Here is a 21,696-nt window from a genome sequence, read left to right as displayed (position 1 = left end):
TTTGAGACTATCCTGGGCAATAGTGAGACTCCTTTTCTACAAAAAATAAAAAAATAAAAAATTAGCCCGGTTTGGTGGTATACACGTCTGTAGTCTCAGCTACTTGGGAGACTGAGGAAAGAGGACTACTTGAGCTTAGGAGTTTGAGTTTGCAGTCTGCGCTATGATGACAATATTATATTCTAGACCTCGCAACAGAGGGAGCACCTGTCGCAGAGAGAGAAAAAAAGAAATTCCTGATAACAAACTCTAATGGCATATGAAATAGAGGCCTCTTTTAACTGTTGCAATATAGACTAACAGAAGGGAAAAGAAAGCCGAGTGACCTTTTCTTGAAAACGATGGACATAAATATTATTCCTCATTTAAAAGGTTTGAATTCAATAAAATTGGGAGTTACTTAGGTACTTTTGGGGTAGTTAGAAGTAGTTAAGAATTTCTAAGTAGGATAGTTAAAATAAGCATAACAAGATAATAAAGATAGACTCTATTTTTAATAGTAATCAATGCCTGGAAACATTATGTTAAATTAAATTAACAAAAGCAAGCCCTTTTCCCTTAAGCAAAGTAGTTAAAATTTTCATTGCTACATTAGTCAGTGAAGACTTTATGAAGGAAGTGGCCATGAAGAATGGGCAAACTTTGAATAGAAGAGAGATCAAGGCATCCAGATAAGGAAAACAATAGAAAGACAGGAATAATGGTCTAGAGGCAGCAATTCCAATTCTACAGTCAGGTTTGGGGTTAGATTCCAAGGATACTAAAATCTGTGAAGTACAGTTCTTTGCCTTAAATCAGCCCAGAGCCCAGACAGGGAGACAAACAAGAAGACCTGGTTAAGTAATATCAATATGTAAGTATGTATGATGTTCTACCAGAACACAATGAGGAATAATATTGCCTGCTGGTTGCAGTGAAAATAATAAAAGATATCTGAGCTGAAATCTTGAAGAATGAGTAGGGTTTAGTCTGTGAAGAAAGGGGATAGAAAGGGTATCCCTGGGAAAGCAAACAGCTTGAAAAAGACATGAAGGTGAGAGAGTTTATATCCATCAAGGCAAGTTAAGATGCACAAGCACTAGGGAATTAGAACTGAATTAAAAGTTAAGCTCAGGGCCGTGTGAGGAAGCTCACGCCTATAATCCTCGCACTCTAGGAGGCTGAGGCGGGTGGACTGCCTGAGATCACAGGTCTGAGCCAGAGCGAGATTTCGTCTTCAAAAAATAGCTGGGTGTTGTGGCGGGCACCTGTAGTCTCAGCTACCAGGGAGGCTGAGGCAAGAGGATTGCTTAAGCCCGGGAGTTTGAGGTTGCTGTGAGCTATGATGCCACCGCACTCTACCCAGGGCAACAAAGTTAGACTCTGTCTCAAAAAAAAAAAAAAAGTAAGCTGGGGCAGTTTTGGGAAGGACTTTATGATTTTATTCTGGAGGCAATAAGGAACCATCACAAGATTTTAAACCACAAAATGCCACAGTCAAATCTGTTTTGAAAAACAAAGCCAGTGGCAGTGTAGAAAAACTGGGTAGAGACCAGAGGCAGAAAAAATAATTAGGAGACTGTGGCAAACATTTAAACTAGGGTTGAGAACAAAGATCTATGATATTCCACGTGTGTGCCACAAAAAAATTTTAAAGATCATTAACTAAATTATTTGTGAAAGAAATTCAAAGCACAGTAAGTATTCTTTTTTTTTTTTTTTTAGACAGTCTCACTCTGTGTCCTGGGTAGAAGGACATAGTGTCATAGCTCACAGCAACCTCAAAATGCCTGGACTCAAGTGATCCTGTTCTCTCAGCCTCCTAAGTAGCTGGGACTACAGGTGCCCACCATAAAGCCCAGCTAGTTTTTCTATTTTTAATAGAGATGGGGTCCCTAACTCCTGAGCTCAAGCAGTCCTCCCCCCACCCCCTGCCTCAGCCTCCCAGAGTGCTAGGATTATAGGCATAAGCCACTGTGTTAGGCCTTTACTCTTTTTGTTTGACCAATATAATTTAAGTGTGCTGCAGAAGTTTAACTACAGGTTCAAGTGTGCTGTGAGATAAAAAGGTTAAAAAACATTGACCTAGATTAATATGTATGATAACAGGTGATGAGAGGACAGATTCCACAGGCATTTGTTGGTGGGGGCAGAGAGGCCAGGAATTTGTAACTATTTTGCAGTGTGGGTAAGGAAGAAAAACTAATAGTGTTTGTGACTGAGCTAAAAAGGGAATTTTTGGCAGTTGATGCCATTAAATGAGGTTCAGAAGAGAGGAGAAGCAGGTTTGTAGGTAGATGATAAAAATATTTCCATGAATGACCATTACCATCTAGCCAGTTACTCAAGCTGGACACCTGCAATTCATCCTAGGCTACTCACTTTTAGCACCCCAGTCAGTCACCAAGTCTTAGAGATTCAACTTCTTTTACATCTCCTCATTCAGCTTATCTTTACTGTTTCTAGGCCCACTGCTATCACAAGCATCATAAATGAAGTATTCATTCCTCTCCTGGGTTAACAGCCTCTAATTGATATTTCCTTGTCTTTAGCCTGGAACATGTCAAATAAGTCCCTGACTGAACCCCTTCAAAGCCCCTCCCCCTTCTTAGAAGCTTACAGGATAAAAGTTCAAGTGTCTTGGTTTAACACAAAAGGCCTTTCAAAATCCTGCATCTGCCTTGTCTCCTACCAATCTCACACGTGCACCCTTTGCTCAATCACATGAAATTCTTTAGTACCTTTAACATACCATGCTTTTTCAGCCTCTACGTCTCTGCTCTTACCATTCCCTTTGTCTGATATGTCCCTTCCTTCCTTCCCTCATATAGTTTCTAGCTCAAACAATGAACCTCCATAAAGCTTTTCCTGACACCATGATTTATAATGCTAAGCTACTCCTATGTAGGACCTTTCGTAGAATATCACCACCCAATACTGTAATCTATTTCACTAGTTCCCAAGATCCCTAAGGACAGTGACTGTATCTCATTTGATTTGACAGCATCTAGCAGTGTCTGCCACATATAGCAGAAACTAAACATTTGTTTAGAGAGTTCAGTTTGAGATCTATTGATTGACGTGTCTGAAGAACATGAAGGTGGACAGATCCTATATGTTGTTAGGTGAAAAGGACAGCATACCATAAGCTCACATTCTTGTTTAAAAAACATAAAGCTAATGAAAATAAACAAAGACTTCAGGTCTGAAGGGAAAGAGTAGATATATCTACTGAGAATGGCCAAGGATGGACCCCGAGAAACAGAAAATTTAAGGAGGTAGAAAAAGAGACAGTGAGTATATAAGAAGAGAACAAGTAAAAAAAAAAAAAAAAAGACACAGAAAGGCAAGAGGAGAGGAAAAGTTAGCATCAAATATTAGAGAACCAATGAAATCTCAGGAAAATACGTCGAAAAAGTGAACATTTTAGGTTCTTTTGTTTATATTAGCCTTACCTAGCATAATACACAAGACACAGCTGACAACTTAGCACGATATAAATTGGTTATATTTACACTTCCAGCTCTAAAACAATGAAAATCATTAAATATTTAAACTATCTGAAACTGTGATAAAGCATTTATTAAAAGTGAAGTTAAAATATTTAAATATCTTTTGTTATTTCCTTAATCCCCTCTTATTCAGGTATGTGTTACTATTATTATTATTTTTAGTTTTAGTTTTTGAGACAGAGTCTTACTTTGTCGCTCTCGGTAGAGTTCCATGTGGTCATACCTCATAGCAACCTCAAACTCTTGGGCTCAAAGCAATTCTCTTGCCTTAGCCTCCCTGGTAGCTGGGACTACAGGCACCAGCTGCAGCACCCTATTATTTATTTATTTTATTAAGAGATGGGGTCTTGCTCTAGCTCAGGCTGATCTCAAACTCTTGAGCTCAGGCAATCCACCGCCTTAGCCTCCCAGACTACTAGGATTATATGTGTGAGCCACCATGCTTGGCCTGTGTTATTATTATTTAAAAAATAGCTAACATGGATTTGAGAGGATGGGATTTTATATTATTTAAGTTGACCTTAGTGAATGGTTTGTGGTACCTTGAGTAATACTGTTCACTGGCAATCTTTAAACATAATTTTTTTCATTTACCACTTCTAATAGAAAAAGTCTTGTTTCTAATTATACATCTATCTTAATTTTAATTAAGTACCTTCATGCAACTGTAATTTCTTTTTTTTTTTTTTTTTTTTTTAATTTGGCCGGGGCTGGGTTTGAACCCGCCACCTCCGGCATATGGGACCGGCGCCCTACCCGCTGAGCCACAGGCGCCACCCGCAACTGTAATTTCTGATAAACAAAAAGGTACTACATGGAACAAATTAAATAACAGTATTTCACAATAGTAACCATAAAGCAATAAACATACCCCTGTATCTGTATCAGATTTTGATGAATTTAGACTTTCCTGAGAAGGTGATGGGGACACACGTCCTGAAAACAACATAATAATTGTAAAAAATGCATGTATATACATACACACCCCAACCAAAATACAACATTCAGGAATGACACAGTAATGCCCAATTAATAGTCAGAATATAATCTAGAAAAATACTAACAAGTGAAGCATAATGGTATAAATACCAAAATGTGTTTATCATTTTTACATAAAATCTTTATAAAATGGCTTAACTATTTTCCTAACATAGTAAACAACATACTATTAAATCATCAGTATTCAAAGTGAATACATTCATAACAAGTAGCAAGAAGAACAACAAAGGGGCAGAAAGGGTCAGTGCTGGGGTCAGTCTCAACAGCCACTGAAAACAGTCCTTCTGCTCTAAGCAGGGTAATAAAAGAAATAATAGCTAGGAGTAAAAAAACTCACTGTATAATAAATATAGTTTAACTTCTTTCAATTCATTATCATCTTCAATTAAGTATTGCAACATAATGCAAACAGTATCCACAAGGCTTACTGAAGTATACAGGGCCAATTTAGTGAAACTTCCTCAGACTTCTATGTTCCTCAAGTTGGTGCTTTGATTATACTCTATGGCTGCCTTCTATTTCTTTCTCCCATTTCCTAACTTCCTGGTTACAGCCTTAGTTAATTGCAGGTAGGAGAATGGGTTGTAGAGAAAGCTTATTATACAGTTAATTACAACAAAAGAATACCATAAACTTAAAGCCCCCGTTCATATCAATTCTATATATTTTGCTGATAACTTACTATGATACGTAAATGTTTGTACATATTGTAACCTGTGTGTACATATATAATGCTCTGATGTCACTCTTTTCCATTTAACATTTTTCATTTATCCCTTGAGATACTGACAATTTACATTTACTTTCCATGGCTGTTTCCTTAATAATTCTTTACTTATTAAATATGTGTGTGTGCATATATACATATATATGTATGTTTTTCATTCTTTTTCTAGTTTAATTAGTTATTTCATTTTAACCTAGGATAGAACTGGATGTCGCCAGAGGAAATCAAATAACTCTGTTCACAATAATTTATGAAATTAACTATGCACTACACCAGAAGGGCATAAAATCCTAAGTTTTGTGGTAGCTCTTTTCATTGGGTTTAGAGACTTTTTGCTGCTAGGTTTTTGGCCATTATGGTAAGTAATGGTTGCTGCAAATGACTGCCATATAAGGAGGGCATTAGTATATCTAAAATGTAAAAATTCCATATTTCTCTAGATTTTTAAATAAATTAAAAATACCTTCAGTGTTGTATTTCATTCGCATATTGTTGAAATAGTCAAAAGCATTTTTTAAAGCCCATATTCTCACTACATTGTCTTGCCCAGCTGAAGCAAGTAATCGGCCACAGTGGGAAAATTTCATGGTCCAAACAGCTCCCTATGAAAACAAAAGAAGGCTTCAAATTATCACTTTGAAAGTTGAGACATTACTTTTAAACCGAAGTTTAAAATTATGTCAAACTATACACACTAAGATAATGCTCACATTAATAACACATTTAAGGCCAAAAGTCCAATAGTGCTGCAATATCACAAAAAGGTTCTTTTCAGAAGAAAACCCTAGTGAGTGCGGGACACAACTACAACAGGGACTTTACCTAATCAATGCAAACACTGTAAGCTAATTGTTTGTACCCTCATATTAATCTGAAATAAAAATATAAAAAAAGGAGAAAGCAGGATAAGATGATTGCCATAATTTAAACTAACAACTTCAAGACCTCAAACCTTGTTCACCTATTAATGGAAATAGGAGTTTTGAAGTGGCCAGAAATCTTAACTGGAAAAGCACAAATCCTACTTTGGGATCTCAGTCCCCTAAAAGTAAGAGTGAGGGTGAAGGTGTGGGTGGTGGTGGCACAGCCCTCAGCACAGCAATAGTAACTCTTTTTTTTTTTTTTTTTTCTGAGACAGAGTCTTACTATGTCACCCTGGGTAGAGTGCCGTGGTGTCACAGCTCACAACAACCTCAAACTCCTGGGCTTAAGCGATTCTCTTGACTCAGCCTCCTAAGTAGCTGGGACTAGAGGCGCCTGCCACAATGCCCAGCTATTTTTTGTTGCAGTTGTTGTTGTTTAGCAGGCCCAGGCCGGGTTAGAACCTGCCAGCCTCCATGTATGTGGCTGGCGCTGTAACCACTGTGCTATGGGTGCCAAGCCAGCAGTAACAACTCTTGACCAAGACGGAGGAAGAATAAACTCTGCCTTAGCAGTGGCCCTCACAGCATTGGGCATTTAGAAGAAGTATTAGAATGGTGTGGTCTCATCTTGTTTTTCTCCCTAGAAACAAAGTTTCACAGTATATGGCCAGAATCTCTAGATATTGAAAACAGTGCAAGTGTGTGTGTAGTGTGTGCCTGGGGGGGTTGGGGACAAAGAACATGAATCCTTAAATTGTAAAGGCCTAATCCTATTACAACAAATTTGTTGTATATTTAATATACATCTGGATGTATCAAAAAAATTATGGAACACCACATTTAGTGAAATAACTATTTCTGCAATGCTAAAGTGTATAAAAAATTGTCATTTGGAGTCTATTATAATGCAATTATACTTAAAATAGATAATAAGAAAAGAAAGTCAGTATAGTATAAGGAAATATATTCAGTTTCCTTATGAGGGGTACTACAGGGAGTTCCAAGTCTCCATACATAGGACACATGTCTGACAACAGATATCTCGGAATGTGTGTGTTTTTGCCATGATTGGGAGAGACTTCATGTGTATGTAGAAAGAGGTGGCCAACATGTACAGAATGTTCTATAAAACTCAGTAATGAATATTTTGTAAAGGTACACTTAGTTACAATTTTCCCTACAGATGACAACTTTTGGGACACCCTGTATTATATAATCAGCTCAAACATTTTATGTGTAGATTATAAGCACCAAAATTTAAATTCCAATCTGGCTTCCATCTGATGTTTATGGCTGCTTCCTTCTAGTTAAGCCAACTTTTACACTTATAATCTAAATAGATTCTCTGATCAAGGGAACAGCATCATTTATCCAGTTCTGAGTTTTATCACTGCCTTTCCTGTGTTCCTAGCATTTTCAGGGGGCAATTGCAATACAATTTGGGTACTTGTACTTTCCTCTACATTGGTACACTTGAACTCTGACAGAGAACTTGAACCTCTACCTAGCTCCATATTTTAGCTAAGTATCTCACTTTACGAAATGTATTAAGCTTCTGGATATTTTTATGAATTATTGAAAATGAAGTTGGGGGGACATTTTAAACACTTTTCAAAGGTACAGACCACCCTTTAATTTAACTGCTTTAAAGTCTGATGCCTTTGCATAGCTTTACTAATGATACAGACTAGCTAGAGCTTACTTATTCAAGTACTTAACTTTTTGAACAATAATTCAGAGATATTCTCTGCATTACCTATTCATTAAATTATATTAATTCTTCTTGAGTCAGGCTAGCAAAATTACATATGTAGGAAGAGATCAGTTTTATAAAAATCAAAGTATTTCTTTGAAACACTTCTATTTCTATGAAAACATGAAGTATTTCTATTTCTATGAGAACATTATCACTCCTGAAAAATGAAATGGTTGCTTACCATATGTTCACCACTAAGATCTTGTACCACTTTGATCTGATCAAAATCATAAGGTCCTTTGAAACCATGTGCTGCTTTGAATTTAACTGGTCTTGTATATGGCATTCCTTCATCATCACTCGATGAAGGATCATCTTGATCAGTATGAAACACTGAACAGAGAAACAACAGAAATAATTAGTAGCTAATATAGATATAGCTCCTATCATATTTTCATATTTACTGCTTACCAAGAAAATTCATTACAGGAAAAAGGAAAATTTGTCTACTATTATATAAAATACTAGCTAAGAATATAGAGTTTAGTACCTAGGTTCAAATCTAGCTCTGTATTTATTATCTGCTTGACTACAAGCAAGTTATTTAACCTTTCTATGCCTCTCAGTTTTCTCAACTATAAAATGGGGATAATAATAATACTTACATCAAAGGCTTTTTACAGAATTAAATAAATAAATATAGATAAAAGTGCTTAGAACAGTGTCTGGCACAGAATAAGTACTGCGTTTATTAAATAAAACAAATAAGTACAGTAATGACAAAGACATAGCAAGTTTAGATCTGTGAAAATTTAGAAAATTTACCTAATTTTCAAAATACAGGAAACCCTCAGTATCCTGGTAGATTGGTTCCAGGACTTGCCATAGATATCAAAATCTGCGTATGATTAAGTTCCTTAATATAAAGTGGCATAGTATTTGCATGTAACCTACACATATCCTCCCATTTATTTTAAATCATCTCTAGATTATTGATAATACTTAATACAATGTAAATGTTATGTACATAGCTGTTATACCGTATATATACATTTTTTGAGACAAGCTCTCACTCTGTTGCCTGGACTAGAGTGTGATGGTGCCATTATAGTTCACTGCAACCTTGAATTCCTGGGCTCAAGTGTTCCTCATGCCTCAGCCTCCTGAGCAGCTGGCAGTACAGACACAGGTCACCATGCTTAGCTAATGTTTCTATATTTTTGTAGAGAAAGGGTCTTGCTACATTGCTCAAGCTGGTGTCAATCTTCTGGCCTCAAGAAATCCTCCCACCTCAAACTCTGAAAGTGCTACCATTATAGGTATTTCTATTTCTTTCTTTTTTTTTTGAGACAGAGCCTCAAGCTGTCGCCCTGGGTAGAGTGCTATACCATCACAGCTCATAGCAACCTCCAACTCCTGGGCTCAAGTGATTCTCCTGCCTCTGCCTCCCAAGTAGCTGGGACTACAGGTGCCTGCCACAACGCCTGGCTATTTTTTGGTTGCAGCCGTCATTGTTGTTTGGTGGCTCCAGGCTGGATTCCAACCCGCCAGCTCTGCTGTATGTGGCTGGTGCCTTAGCCGCTTGAGCTATAGGTGCTGAGCTGGTATTTTTATTTCTATGAGAACATTATCACTCCTGAAAAATGAAATGGTTGTTTACCATATATTCACCACTAAGATCTTGTACCACTTTGATCTGAACAAAATCATAAGGTCCTTTGAAACCATGTGCTACCATTATAGGTATGGGCCACCATTCCTGGCCTGTATTTTTTTGTACGATTTTTAGTTGTATTTTTATTTTTATAGCTTTTATCCCAATATTTTTTGATCTGTGCTTAGTAGAATCTCCCATAGATACAGAGGACTGAGTGTATTTGTAAAAACTAAATAGTTTCACAAAGTTAATTTACAACTGGTTATTGAACACTCAAACCTTTTGGGTTATCACAATCACAAAATACATACAAATTCATGCATAAGATATATAAATTCATTCTTCTTAATATTCACAAAATTAAGTGATAGAGTAACTTTTGATTTACTGAAATACTAAAATGTTAGCTATAAAGGTTTATTACTTTCAATAAAATAGAGTGCTTCTTATAAAGTATAGGTTAAATTTAGAAGATTATAAATTAACTGAATATTAAATGGAAATGTTCTATTTTACTCACCTTCATCTCTAACACTTTTAACTTTATTTATAGCACGTTCACCATATTCCTCAGCAAGATGCTTTGCTCTCTTTACTGATTTTCCAAGGAACTTCTTCAGTTGAGTCCTTAACAACAAAATTATTAACTAATTGCAAAAAGTTCAAAAATTCACAGATAAACTTATTAACTTTGACTAATATAAGTACGTAATTTAGAAATAAACTTTTTAACATAAATAATAGGTGTTTTAGTTCTCAAATCCCTTGTTCTGGGGCATAAATAGGTCAATATGGCTGTCAAAGAAATATAGGCAATTTCCCCCAATTTATAATACCATATATTCTAGCGCTAGTCTTTAATGGTGAATGGTAACTGACTGGCAGGGCGTGTTTAAAGTGCAGATACATGGGCACTATTCTCAGATAATCTGATTTAGAGAGCCTGGGGTGAGGCCACAAATCTGCAGAGAGAGAATCACTTTGAAAGTACTGCTTTATTCATATTCTTCTTAGCAAAGTATCTCAGGAATGGAAGAAAAAGTATCCAATGTACTCAGCCCTACTAGCACTCTACCCACTCTACTCCAGCTACTTGGGAGGCAGAGGCAGAAGAATCACTTGAGCCCAGGAGTTGGAGGTTGCTGTGAGCTGTGATGCTACAGCACTCTACCCACTCTACTCAGCCCTCATATGAAAGCTATAACCCAATTATAGCCCAAGAATATGGAGAAAGGGAATAGGGAGGGGAGGGGAGGGGGGAGGATGGGTGGAGGCAGGATAATTGGTGGGACCACTCCTATGGGGCATCTTGCAAGAGTGCATGTGAAAGTTAATAAATGTAGAATATAAATGTCTTAACACAATAACTAAGAAAATGCCATGAAGGCTATGTTAACCCATTTGATGAAAATATTTCAAATTGTATATAAAACCAGCATATTGTACCTCATGATTGCATTAATGTACACAGCTATGATTTAATTAAAAAAAGACTGCTTTAGAGAGTTGTCCTTAAAAACACATTTTTACAGTATTTTCTCCCATTCTGTAGGTTGTCTATTTGCTCTACTGATTATTTCCTTGGCTCTATAGAAGCTTTTTAAATTTAATCAAATCTCACTTATTTATTTTTGTTGCTGTGACTGCCATTGTTTTTTTTTTTTTTTTTGAGATAGAGTCTCACTATGTCACCCTTGGTAGAGTACCGTAACATCGCAGCTCACAGCAACCTTAATCTCTTGGGCTTAAGTGATTCTCTCATCTCAGTCTCCCAAGTAGCTGGGATTACAGGCGCCCGCCACAATGCCAGGCTATTTTTTGGTTGTAGTTGTTATTGTTGTTTAGCAGGCCTGGGCCAGGTTTGAACCCACCAGCCCTGGCATGTGGCTGGTGCCCTAACCACTAAGCTATGGGCACCAAGCCTGCCATTGGGGTCTTATTCATAAATTCTTTTCTTTGGCCAATATCTTGAAGACTTTTTTCAACATTTTCTTCTAGAATTCTTATAGTTTCATGCATTACATTTCAGTCTTAACCATCTTGAAAATACCATGCTGTTCTGGTTACTATAGCCTTGTCATATAGTTTGAAGTCTGGTATGTGATGTCTCCAGATCTGCTCCTTTTGCTTAAGATTGCTTTGGCTGTCTGGGCTCTTTTCTGATTCCAAAGAAGTGTAGAATTATTTTTCTTAGATTTGTAAAATATAATGTTGGTATTTTGATAGGGATAATATGGAATCTGTAAGTCACTTTGGGTAGCCTGGAAATTTTGACAATATTGATTCTACTGATCCATGAACGTGATGTTTTTCCATTTGTTTGTGTCATTTGCAATTTCTTTCTTCAGTGTTTCATAGTTCTCTTTGTAGAGATCTTTCACTCTCCTTGGTTTTAAGTATATTCCTAGGTATTGTTATTATCTTTGTAGCTATTGTGAATGATATTGAGTCTTTGATTTGACTCTTGGTTTGACTGTTACTGGTGTATAGGAATGCTACTGATTTCTGTATATTAATTTTCTGAGACTTTGCTGAATTTATCAATCCCATGATCATTTTGGTGGAATTTTTAGGGTTTTCTAGATAAAAGATCATATTGCCAGCAAAAAGCCATAGTTTGACCTACTTTGTCCTGATTTGGATACTCTTTTTTGGGGGGAAGGGGTGAGAGAGAGTCTCACCTAAATTAACCTAAATGCCCATCAATTCATGAGTGGATTAAAAAAATGCAGCATACAAAGTAGGTATGCCATGGAATACCACTTAGCCATGAAGAAGGATGATTTCATGCCTTTTGCAACAATTTGGATAGAACTAGAGACCATTATCCTAAGTGAATTATTTAAACAATGAAAAAACAAATACCACATATATTCACTATTAAATTGAAACTAACTGATGAGCACACATGTACACAGAGGGAAGTAAACCTCAGTGGAAATCAAGCAGGGGACAGAGGAGAGGGGGTAGTAGGGTATGGGAGAAAACCTACCTAGCAGGTTCAATGAACACTATCTGGGTGAGGGACACAGTTAAATCCTGATTCAAGCATTACAAAAGCGGTCTATGTAACCCAAACCACTTATATCCCCAAAATTTTGAAATAATAAAGCACATTTTACAGTCAGGTATGATGGCTCATGCCTTTAATCCCAGCAACTCAGGAGGCTGAGATAGGAGAATCACTTGAGGCCAGGAGTTTAAGACTAGCCTGGACAACATAGCAAGATGCTGCCTCCAAAACAACAACAACAACAACAACAACAAAGAAATAAAGAAATTAGCTGGGCGTGGTGGTGTGTGCCTGTAGTCCTAGCTACTTGGGAGGCTGAAGTGGGAGGACTACTTGAACCCAGGAGTTTGAGTCTATAGTGAGCCATGAATGTGCCTCTGCACTCCAGCCTGGGCAACAGAGTGAGAACCTATTTCTTAAACAAAGACACACAAAGGCAGCACCTGTGGCTCAAAGGAGTAGGGCACTGGCACCATATGCCAGAGGTAGTGGGTTCAAACCCAACCCCAGCCAAAAACCGCAAAAGAAAAAAAAAAAGACACACATACCCCAACACATTTTACCAATAAAAAGAAAAGGTAAAGAAGTATTTTCTTGCAAAATAGAATTCTCTTGTAGCCCAAAATGATCCCTTGTCCCTTCTCTTTGAGTTTTGATATTTGCATGTAATAAAATTAGGCAGCACTTTCCCAGTAGGTATTTCCAAACACAACATAACACAAGTACATAGCTGAAGTTTCCATATATAGGACTCATGTTTTTTTTTTAGACAGAGTCTCAAGATGTCGTTCTAGATAGAGTGCCATCGCGTCACAGCTCACAGTAACCTCAAACTCTTGGGCTTAAGCGATCCTCTTGCCTCAGCCTCCAAGTAGCTGTAACTACAGGCACCTGCCACAATGCCCGGCTATTTTTTGACTGTAGTTGTCATTGTTGTTTGGCAGGCCTGGGCTGGATTTGAACCTGCCAGCTCTGGTGTATGTGGCTGGTGCCCTAGCTATTGAGCATCCACTGGGGGAGGGGCAATCTTGGAACTTATCTACTGAGGATAAGGGAAGGACTACTGTACACTCTCACAGCACCTGGGACTTTTCTTTTATGCCAATTGCTGCAAATATAGCTAGATTTATCTGTGTAATTACACATTTAGTGACTGTTTCTTACGTTTAACTAGAACCTCTATAAAGGCAGAGATTATGACTGTCTTCTTAACTGTTGTATTCCCAGCACCTAACTTTCATGTCTGACTCACAGAAAGGCTGCAATAAATTTACTGTTGGTGCTTTTATAAAGAGATGTCGTCTGTGACATAATAGATTTTCAATAAAAAGCAAGCTGATAAACTATAGGCATAGTATTATCCCACTTTTGTGAGAAAAAAATTCTATGTACATTGAGCTATTGACAGTGGTTATTTCTGGGGTTAAGAACTAAGAAAATTTCATTTCTATTTTATGCATTTCTGTATTTTTTGATAACCAAAAACTAGAGATGATAAACTATTTTTAAAACCATTGCAAGGTCTTTGCTACCTATAATTCTGAAGTTATATTTTCTGGATAACTATAGGTTTATTACCACTTTAAAGGCCAAGAAAACAGATATTTTAATCATACTAGACAAAAATATTTCTAAACTATATAATTTATTTAGAGACAGAGTCTCATATGTCACCCTCAGTAGAGTGCTGTAGCTTCACAGCTCATAGCAACCTCAAACTCTTGGGTTTACGTGATTCTCTTGCCTCAAATGCCCAAGTAGCTGGGACTACAGGCACCCGTCACAACACCTGGCTATTTTTTGGTTGTAGTTGTCATTGTTGTTTGGCAGGCCTGGGCTAGGTTCGAACCCGCAGTTCTGGTGTACGTGGCTGGCGCTCTAGCCACTAAGCTACAGGCACCGAGCCTAAACTACATACTTTAATGCCTTCTTACATGGTACTTAATGTTGTTTAAGTTTCTTTCCTTGATTAATAGGCGTATTGTTATCATCTTTACTATTCTTTAAAACACTTGCGGTCTTTCATGGATTGCAGCTGGGCCATATTATTTGTTCTTCCATCAGCCTCAGGGCAACAGGGCAGGACCCAGGGAAGCCAAAACCCTGGACCAAGCTTCTTTGGCTCCCAGATGCCTCATGAGTATACACCAGCATTCAGTGCAAATATTATCATGTTTTATGTGCATCATGGCATGAAAAAAGTTGGAAAACACTGCTATATGCAATAGTTGTGCTATGAGTCTTTTCATAATTTTTAGATTATTGTCTTACAATAAGAATATTACCTATCATTCTTACATGTCTACTTACATGTTGTCAGTTCGCTGCTTCTATTCTGCCAAGACCTCAAATATTAGATGACCATATTTTTTTAAAAATGACATAAGAAATGAATTATAATGGCTTTAAATAAAACTGAGCAGCTTTTCTCTTAAAAAAATGATGAGTTTTTGTGTATAAGCTATGTGACTTCTCTCCTGTATGTTTATCTGCTGCTGAATAATTCCTAATTCTCAGGTCCCTGATAGCTGACACTACTAGACAGCCAAGTTCCAGATATCTGAGGTGTTACCATATATTTGCTGCATGTGGGATATATGTTTTTAAAAAAATCCTCAATGCTTTGATACACACTAAGAAAAGACTCAAGTGGAGAATTCACTTTGGACCCTAACTCAATTATTGTCAATTTAGTGAGTTATGTATAATCAAGCAAAATCTATATGCTGACCATGGAGTTAAGACTTTTGTAGGGGAAACAGAAGGATGGAGAAGATCACAATCTTTTCAACATACAGTTTAGCTGTTTAACATATACTTGTCTTATCTTTAACACCAGAAAACAGTTCAAGATAATATATAAGAAAGGAAAAAAGTTATAGAATAGATCATCACTGAAATTGAGAAAAGAAGGAAATTTGCTGTGAACTGGAATAGTCAGGAAGAATCTCATATAGTTGGATTTAAAAAGATGAGCACAATTTGTAGAGATGAAGAGAAAAGGGAAAAGACAACTTTAAAGATGATCATGTTCTTATCAGCAGAAAAATAATACAAGTATAATGCAAAGTTTATTGGTTATTTACCATATGTCAGATGCTTTAACCCCAAGGTACTTATAATCTATCACCTGGGGGCAGGGAGTAGTGGTGGTGGGTAGACATAAACTGGATAGAGCAGATATTTAAAATAGCAGGGCAGTTCTCATATTTTTTAATGAAAGCTTGAAATGAAAAGGGATGCACTGTAACTCACGTTTTCTGTTTTAACCTTCCACCATCAGTATCTGTTGATTGAGATTGTAACTTTTCTTCATCATCTGACTGTGCTGCATCATTACTGTAAGAAGGGAAATCGTTTTAAAAGAAATCATTTCTCTTATACTTCTCAAAAATTTCTACTTGCACATGTACTTACTATATAATTAGTGAATCAAAATAAAAGTTAATAAACTGTATATAATTTTAATACGCATGATGGCCCTGTGAATTTAAAGGCTTCAGAGATTGCAGAATTTTTTTTTAATATTAATAATATATTTGTTTAACACAATAGATCTAAAATATTATTTAAACATGTAGTCGATGTAAAATATTATATGAGATTGTACATCTTTTTTGTACTAAGTCTTTGAGGTCCCATGTGTATTTTACAATTACAGCACGTCTCGGTTTTGAATGGATAACTTCAGTTCCTCAGTAGCCACACACAGCCAGTAGCTACAGTATTATACTGTGCTGGGCTAGAGCACAGTTTTTAAATTATGTCTCTGGAACCCAGAAAAGTGTTCCAAGAGTTCCCTAAGTGTTTGGTTTTCATTTCATTCTTAGTGAATTTTTTTTTTTTTATTTAACCTTTTCTTTTTTTTTTTTTTATTGTTGGGGATTCATTGAGGATACAATAAGCCAGGTTACACTGATTGCAATTGTTAGGTAAAGTCCCTCTTGTAATCATGTCTTGCCCCCATAAAGTGTGACACACACCTCCCTCCTTCCCTCTTTCTGCTTCCCCCCCCATAACCATAATTGTCATTAATTGTCCTCATATCAAAATTGAGTACATAGGATTCATGCTTCTCCATTCTTGTGATGCTTTACTAAGAATAATGTCTTCCACTTCCATCCAGGTGAATACGAAGGATGTAAAGTCTCCATTTTTTTTAATGGCTGAATAGTATTCCATGGTATACATATACCACAGCTTGTTAATCCATTCCTGGGTTGGTGGGCATTTAGGCTGTTTCCACATTTTGGCGATTGTAAATTGAGCTGCAATAAACAGTCTAGTACAAGTGTCCTTATGATAAAAGGATTTCTTTCCTTCTGGGTAGATGCCCAGTAATGGGATTGCAGGATCAAATGGGAGGTCTAGCTTGAGTGCTTTGAGGTTTCTCCATACTTCCTTCCAGAAAGGTTGTACTAGTTTGCAGTCCCACCAGCAGTGTAAAAGTGTTCCCTTCTCTCCACATCCACGCCAGCATCTGCAGTTTTGAGATTTTGTGATGTGGGCCATTCTCACTGGGGTTAGATGATATCTCAGGGTTGTTTTGATTTGCATTTCTCTAATATATAGAGATGATGAACATTTTTTCATGTGTTTGTTAGCCATTCGTCTGTCGTCTTTAGAGAAAGTTCTATTCATGTCTCTTGCCCATTGATATATGGGATTGTTGGCTTTTTTCATGTGGATTAATTTGAGTTCTCTATAGATCCTAGTTATCAAACTTTTGTCTGATTGAAAATATGCAAATATCCTTTCCCATTGTGTAGGTTGTCTCTTTGCTTTGGTTGTTGTCTCCTTAGCTGTACAGAAGCTTTTCAGTTTAATGAAGTCCCATTTGTTTATTTTTGTTGTTGTTGCAATTGCCATGGCAGTCTTCTTCATGAAGTCTTCCCCCAGGCCAATATCTTCCAGTGTTTTTCCTATGCTTTCTTGGAGGATTTTTATTGTTTCATGCCTTAAATTTAAGTCCTTTATCCATCTTGAATCAATTTTTGTGAGTGGGGAAAGGTGTGGGTCCAGTTTCAGTCTTTTACGTGTAGACATCCAGTTCTCCCAACACCATTTATTGAATAGGGAGTCTTTCCCCCAAGGTATGTTCTTGTTTGGTTTATCAAAGATTAGGTGGTTGTAAAATGTTAATTTCATTTCTCGGTTTTCAATTTGATTCCAAGTGTCTATGTCTCTGTTTTTGTGCCAGTACCATGCTGTCTTGAGCACTATGGCTTTGTAGTACAGACTAAAATCTGGTATGCTGATGCCCCCAGCTTCATTTTTGTTACAGAGAACTGCCTTAGCTATACGGGGTTTTTTCCGGTTCCATACAAAACGCAGAATCATTTTTTCCAAATCTTGAAAGTACGATGTTGGTATTTTGATAGGAATGGTATTGAATAGGTAGATTGCTTTGGGAAGTATAGACATTTTAACAATGTTGATTCTTCCCATCCATGAGCATGGTATGTTCTTCCATTTGTTAATATCCTCTGCTATTTCCTTTCTGAGGATTTCGTAGTTTTCTTTACAGAGGTCCTTCACCTCCTTCGTTAGGTATATTCCTAGGTATTTCATTTTCTTTGAAACTATGGTGAAGGGAGTTGTGTCCTTAATTAGCTTCTCATCTTGACTGTTATTGGTGTACACAAAGGCTACTGACTTGTGGACATTGATTTTATATCCTGAAACATTACTGTATTTTTTGATGACTTCTAGGAGTCTTGTGGTTGAGTCTTTGGGGTTCTCTAAGTATAAGATCATGTCGTCAGCAAAGAGGGAGAGTTTGACCTCCTCTGCTCCCATTTGGATTCCCTTTATTTCCTTGTCTTGCCTAATTGTATTGGCTAGAACTTCCAGCACTATGTTAAATAGTAAAGATGACAGAGGACAACCTTGTCTGGTTTCAGTTCTAAGAGGAAAAGCTTTGAGTTTTACTCCATTCAGTAAAGTATTGGCTGTGGGTTTGTCATAGATAGCTTCAATCAGTTTTAGAAATGTGCCACCTATGCCTATACTCTTCAGTGTTCTAATTAGAAAAGGATGCTGGATTTTATCAAATGCTTTTTCTGCATCTATTGAGAGGATCATGTGATCTTTATTTTTGCCTCTGTTAATATGGTGGATAACGTTTATAGACTTGCGTATGTTAAACCAGCCTTGCATTCCTTGGATGAAGCCTACTTGATCATGATGAATGACTTTTTTGATGATAAGCTGTAATCTATTGGCTAGGATTTTGTTGAGAATTTTTGCGTCTATATTCATGAGTGAGATTCGTAAATTGTTTTTTTTTTTTTTTTTTTTGAGACAGAGCCTCAAGCTGTTGCCCTGGGTAGAGGGCCGTGGCATCGCAGCTCACAGCAACCTCCAACTCCTGGGCTGAAGCAATTGTCCTGCCTCAGCCTCCCAAGTAGCTGGACTACAGGCGCCCGCCACAATGCCTGGCTATTTTTTGGTTGCAGCCGTCGTTGTTTAGTGGGCCTGGGCTGGATTCAAACCTGTCAGCTCTGATGTATGTGCCTTAGCTGCTTGATGTATTCTATTCTTCACAGAGTCTGAAGAATAGCATTTTTAAGCAAGGTGCAATGTATAGAATATAAGTGAATGCAATTTAGGAACTCAGGAAAAATCTACAAGCAAGGCTTTTTGCTGAACAAATGTGCTACACAGAAATGATAAAATAACTTTAAATATCTTCCTCTCCACTCATCAGTACAGTGCATATTATATTTAATAAAAAAACTTTTGCTTTTACCAAAATTATTCCTTAGATCTATATACATGCATTTCACAATAAAGTCAATCACCTTGCTCTAAAGCTATATTCTGACCCTACAAAAACAGTACATTTATAAAATTCATGAGGTTTCAGAAGACTAGACATTCATTTCATATGGCTTTTTAGCCTTTTTTTGTCTTTCCTTTTGAGACAGAGCCTCAAGCTGTCACCCTGGGTAGAGTGCTGTGGCATCATAGTTCACGGCAAATTCTGGGCTCAAGCGATTCTCCTGCCTCCACCTCCCAAGTAGCTGGGACTACAGGCACCCGCCACAATGCCCGGCTATTTTTTTTGGTTGCAGCCACATTGTTGTTTGGCGGGCCCGGCTGGATTCGAACCTGCCAGCTCAGGTGTATGTGGCTGGTGCCTTAGCTGCTTGAGCCACAGGCACCGAGCCAGCCTTGTTATGTATTATATAGTAAGTACATGTACAAGTAGAAATTATACTGTCTCAAGTATAATACAAATGGTTAAAAAAAAAAGAAACTAAATATTATGGGATTTAAGATTATATAATCTTCCCCCAAGTAACTGTATGGTCTTGAGAGAAAATAAAGTTAAAGAATACACATATTAGCTCTATTTTAATTCCAGATTAAAAAAAGAAGACTAAATGAAACCAAATTAAGGACTATCACAGTTCAGAAAGAAAAATCTTCACCACTCTGAAATAATACAAATCGTAAACAACAGCATTAGGCCATACCTTACATATTCCTTTGTCCTTCTCATGATGTGTAGAGTGAGAGGATTAATACCTGTTGGCAGTTTCTCTTCTGCAAGACTCAAAGGTATTTCTTCACCAGTGTCTAAGTTCTTAATCATTACACTGGCTAAAATTTCCTGAGGTAAACAAACAAAAAACAAAAATCACACCAAATGACCTATAATTGAATTATCCTTTTGAGTCTACAAAAATTGTCAAAAAATTAAGGTAAGGGCTTTTTAGATATAGTCAATACTGTGAATAATAATTTTAACACTACATTGAAATATAACTCATATACCATAAAATGTTCTCATTTAAACATACTATTCAATGGTTTTTAGTACGTCCAGTGTTTTGCAACCATCACCACTAAATTAGAACATTTTCACCACCCTCAAAGGAAACCCCTTATAGCAATCACACCTCATTTTCCTTTGGTACCAGCCCTTGGCAATTACTAATCTACTTTCTGTCTCTGTGGATATGCCTATTTCAGATACTTCATATAAATCAAATAACATATATGGCCTTTTGTGTCTGGATTCTCTCACTTAGCATGTTTTAAAGGTTCATCCATGTGGTAGCATGTATCAGTACTTCATTCCTTTTAATTGTATCAACATACGATACGTTATCCATTCATCAGTGATGGACATTTGGGTTATTTCCACTTTTTGGCTTATGAATAATGCTGCTATGAATATTTGTATACTTTTTTATAGACTTGTTTTTATTTTTCTTCAGTATATACACAGGAATGGAGTTGTCAGGTCATAGTAACACTATATTTAACATGTTGAGAAACTTCTAAACTTTTCCAAAGTACGATATTTTTTATTTTTTTGGTTTTTGTACTTCATGTGTAGATATATGTGTTAAAGAAACAAAAACTAAGGTTTTGCTACAAAACTTAATTCTGAATAAAATGGCCAATAGATGCATACTAAATCTAAATAAGAAACCATTAAAATAATACAAACCATTTAATGTTTGCATAATAACATATATCTATAATATCAAGTTCTTTTAAAGCCTACTTTCTATCAAACATGTACCTTGCTTTCAGTATTTATTCTATTATACAATGGTGTTAAAAGCAAGCTTTAAGTGAGAGATGCAAGATCTAGCATATTGCGAAAGCAAAAATGAAGGTAATTTTCAATTTTCACTTTTTATTCTACATGACGTTTTTGCCTAGCAGCAATGAACTTAAAAATTTTGATAAACTATACATAAAATTTACCATTTTAGCCATTTTAAGTGTATATTTTGGGGTCATTAAATACATTCCCATTGCTGTACAATCATTACCACCATCCATCTGCAGAACCTTTTCATATTCCCATTTTTTTTTTATACTTTATGGTTTTCAAGAATAACACAACAAAAAAATCTAATTCTACCTCATCAGTAAGCTCTCTCCCAGAGTTGGATCTAGGTCTCTGAGGACCCATCATTTCACCTGCAATCATCTGTCCATCAGGTGCTTTTCCATTTTCCTGAAATTATAATTTTATAAACAGAAATTAGACTGAGTCAATTTCTATAGTTTTCAATTATTCATTACAACACACAGTTCTAAAGAATTCTATGATTCAGGTAATGTAGCCTACTGAAAATTTAAAAGGAACCTTCCATTTTGGTCCTTTATTATTCCCAGCATGCTGCAAAACATTAGGCACCAAAATTATTGCTGCCCATGAAATAATGTCTTAGTAGTCTTGAAAACAAATAAATGTTGTATTTGCAACTGGCTGAAAAACAGT

General features: G+C 36.6%; 1 protein-coding gene across 1 annotated transcript in view; it reads right to left on the bottom strand.

Moving 5' to 3' along the window:
- WDR44 (WD repeat domain 44) overlaps window positions 1-21,696 on the bottom strand; it is a 95,725-nt gene that overhangs the window by 25,936 nt on the left and 48,093 nt on the right. The window contains exons 6-12 of the mRNA XM_053580312.1: window positions 21,334-21,429; window positions 19,928-20,064; window positions 15,702-15,785; window positions 9,954-10,060; window positions 8,018-8,169; window positions 5,681-5,819; window positions 4,363-4,427 (exon numbers count right to left, since the gene is read on the bottom strand). Of these exons, the coding sequence (XP_053436287.1) occupies window positions 4,363-4,427; window positions 5,681-5,819; window positions 8,018-8,169; window positions 9,954-10,060; window positions 15,702-15,785; window positions 19,928-20,064; window positions 21,334-21,429 (780 nt within the window). The remainder of the gene's footprint in view (window positions 1-4,362; window positions 4,428-5,680; window positions 5,820-8,017; window positions 8,170-9,953; window positions 10,061-15,701; window positions 15,786-19,927; window positions 20,065-21,333; window positions 21,430-21,696) is intronic.

This window comes from Nycticebus coucang, chromosome X (assembly GCF_027406575.1).
Source record: "Nycticebus coucang isolate mNycCou1 chromosome X, mNycCou1.pri, whole genome shotgun sequence".
Classification (NCBI taxonomy): domain Eukaryota; kingdom Metazoa; phylum Chordata; class Mammalia; order Primates; family Lorisidae; genus Nycticebus; species Nycticebus coucang.
The sequence above is the reverse complement of the archived record's forward strand: the minus strand, read 5'-3'. Positions and strand labels throughout refer to the sequence as shown.